Raw genomic sequence first — 3,211 nt, 5'->3', positions numbered from 1 at the left:
GTCCGTGTCCCCCCCCCTGCTCCACATCCGGAATTCCGCCATGGGCGACGCGGAGCCCGGGTGGCTCCGGGAGGAAACCGGGAATGAGGCCGGAGCCGCCGGCGGCCGCGCGGAGCCCGAGGCCGCCCCGGGAAGCGACGAAGGCCCCGAGGAGGAGGAGGACGAGGAGGAGGAGGAGGAGGAGGAGCTGGATCCGCGCATCCAGGTGGGTGCCGCCCCCACCACGGCGGGGCGGGGGGCGGATCCCGGTGGGAATTCCCGCCGGGAAGCGCTCGCTGCCGCGTGGCCGCCGTTGGCAGGAGGAGCTGGAGCGGCTCAACGAGGCCGGCGAGGAGATCAACCGCGTGGAGCTGGAGCTGGACGTGAGCCGAGCGCCCGGCGTGCCCGGCCCCATTCCCGTTCCCGTTCCCGGACGGATATTCCCATTCCTGTGCCCATTCCCGGCCCGGTATTCCCATTTTCCTTCCCATTCCGGGCTGGATATTCCCATTTCCGGCCTGATATTTCCATTCCTAACCAGATATTCCCATTCCGGTTCCCGTTCCCGGATGGATATTCCCGTTCCCGGATGGATATTCCCATTCCTGTGCCCATTCCCAGCCCGGTATTCCCATTCTCCTTCCCGTTCCGGGCTGGATATTCCCATTTCCGGCCTGATATTTCCATTCCTRWCYGGATATTCCCATTCCGGTTCCCGTTCCCGGATGGATATTCCCATTCCCGGATGGATATTCCCATTCCTGTTGCCGTTCCCGGCCCGATATTCCCATTCCTGTTCCCATTCCGGTTCCCATTCCCCGCCGGATAGTCTCATTCCTGTTCCCATTCCCATTCCTGGCCGCATATTCCTATTCCCATTCCCGGCCGGATATTCCTGTTCCCATTCTCATTGCTGGTTGGATATTCCCGTTCCCATTCCAGTTCCTATTCCCAGCCAGATATTCCTGTGCCCATTCCCATTACTGGTTGGATTTTCCCATTCCCGATCCCATTCCCGGCCAGATATGCCCATTCCCGTTCCTGGCCGCATATTCCCATTCCTGTTCCCATTCCCGGTTGAATATTCCCATTCCTGTTCCCATTCCCAGCTGGATATTCCTGTTCCTGGCCAGATATTCCCATTCCCGTTTCCCCGTATCCCCAGCCCTTGACATCCTTCCTGCTTTTTCCCACTGCCTTTTCCCGCTTATTCCTGGCACCGCTCCCACTTATTCCCATTTATTCCCAGAGCCTTTCCCACTTAATTCCCCTTATTCCCAGTGCCATTCCCCCCTCATTCCCAGCACCCTTCCTGCTTCTCCCCGGCTCCTTCCCCACTTATTCCTAGAACCTTTCCCACTTATTCCTTCCTATTCCCGGCACCCTTCCCCCTTATTCCCCCTTATTCTCAGCACCCCTCTTTTTTATTCCTGGTACTTTTCCCGCTTATTCCCAGCCTTTTCCCACTTAATTCCCCCTTCTTCCCAGTGCCATTCCCCCCTCATTCCCGGCGCCCTTCCTGCTTCTCCCCGGCACTTTTCCCACTTATTCCCAGACCCTTTCCCGCTTATTCCCCCCTATTCCCGCCGCCCTTCCCCGCTCTTCCCGGCGCCGTTCCGGCCTTCCCGCCGCCTCTTCCCGCAGGAAGCGCGCGCCACCTACCGCCGGGTGCTCTCGGACTCGGCCCGCCAGCTGGACGCCCAGGCCTCGCTCCTGGGCAATTCCGTGGAGAAATCCCGGCCCTACTACGAGGCGCGGCGCCTCGCCAAGGAGGTATTCCTTCCCGGCGGCATTCCTGGTTTTCCCGGCATTCCCGGTGGTTTTCCCGGCATTCCCGGCGGTTTTCCTGGTGGTTTTCCCGGTGTTCCCAGCACTTTTCCTGGCGGTTTTCCTGGCATTCCCGCCCAATTTCCTGGTGGTAGTCCTGGCGGTATTCCCAGCACTGTTCCCAGCAGTTTTCCCGGTATTCCTGGCGGTTTTCCCGGTATTCGTGGTGGTGTTCCTTGCAGCATTCCCAGCTGTTTTCCCGGCAGTATTCCCGGTATTCCTGGCGGTATTCCCGGTATTCTCGGCAGCATTCTCAGCAGCGTTCCCAGTGGCATTCGCGGTGGCATTCCTGGCTGTATTCCCAGTATTCCCGGTGATATTCCCCGTGGTGTTCCCGGCAGCGTTCCCAGCATTCCCGGCAGCATTCCCGGCGCTATTCCCAGCATTCCCTGCGGTGTTCCCCGTGATGTTCCTGGCAGCGTTCCCAGCATTCCTGGCGGCGTTCCCCGGGGTGTTCCCAGTGGCATTCCCGGCGTTATTCACGACATTCCCAGTGGTGTTCCCAGCATTCCCCGCGACGTTTCCGGCGGCATTCCCCATGGTATTGCTGACATTATTCCCAATGGCGTTCCCAACATTCCCCGTGGCATTCACCGCAGTATTCCTGGCATTATTCCCGGCGGCATTCCCAGCGGCGTTCCCAGCAGTATTCCCCATGATATTCCTGACATTATTCCCAGCGACATTCCCACCATTCCCAGCGGCGTTCCCAGCGTTCCCCGTGGCGTTCCTGGTGGTATTCCCAGCAGTATTCCTGGCATTCCCGGTGGCATTCCCAGCAGTATTCCCCACGGTATTCCCGACATTATTCCCAGCGGCATTCCCGACATTCCCAGCGGCGTTCTCCGTGGCATTCCTGGTGGTATTCCCGGCGGTATTTGCGGCATTCCCTGCGGCATTCCCGGCAGTATTCCCCGCGGTATTCCCGGCATTATTCCCGGCGGCCTTCGCGGCGTTCCTGGCGGCGTTCCCAGCGGCATTCCGGGTGTTCCCGCAGGCGCAGCAGGAGGCGCAGCGGGCGGCGCTCCGCTACGAGCGCGCCGTGGGGCTGCACGGAGCCGCCCGGCACATGGTGGCCGTGGCGGAGCAGGGCGTCCGGGCGCCCCGGAACCGCCTCGATCCCGCCTGGCAGGAGCTGCTCAACCACGCCACCGGCAAGGTGGGAGCGGGGGGGATTGGGGGGGAAATTGGGGGGGAAATTTGGGGGAATTTTGGGAAAATTTGGGGGAATTTTGGGAAAATTTGGGGGATTTGGGGGAAATTTGGGGGAATTTTGGGAAAAATTTGGGGGATTTGGGGGAAATTTTGGGGAATTTTGGGAAAGTTTTGGGGGATTTTGGGAAAGTTTTGGGGGATTTTGGGAAAGTTTTGGGGGATTTTGGGAAAATTTTGGGGAATTTTGGGA

The 3,211-nt window shown here is 59.8% G+C and overlaps 1 protein-coding gene across 1 annotated transcript in view; it reads left to right on the top strand.

Annotated features, from left to right (window-relative positions):
- The first annotated feature begins 40 nt into the window (after window positions 1-40).
- LOC112957574 (SH3 and multiple ankyrin repeat domains protein 1-like) overlaps window positions 41-3,211 on the top strand; it is a 15,893-nt gene continuing 12,722 nt past the window's right edge. Inside the window, exons 1-5 of the mRNA XM_026051237.1 lie at window positions 41-88; window positions 170-205; window positions 300-362; window positions 1,624-1,752; window positions 2,804-2,965. Coding sequence (XP_025907022.1) covers window positions 41-88; window positions 170-205; window positions 300-362; window positions 1,624-1,752; window positions 2,804-2,965 — 438 coding nt within the window. The remainder of the gene's footprint in view (window positions 89-169; window positions 206-299; window positions 363-1,623; window positions 1,753-2,803; window positions 2,966-3,211) is intronic.

This window comes from Nothoprocta perdicaria, unplaced genomic scaffold (assembly GCF_003342845.1).
Source record: "Nothoprocta perdicaria isolate Ctin4 unplaced genomic scaffold, notPer1 scaffold_733, whole genome shotgun sequence".
Lineage (NCBI taxonomy): Eukaryota > Metazoa > Chordata > Aves > Tinamiformes > Tinamidae > Nothoprocta > Nothoprocta perdicaria.
Note: the sequence above shows the minus strand (reverse complement) of the source record. Positions and strands in the feature narration are given on the sequence as shown.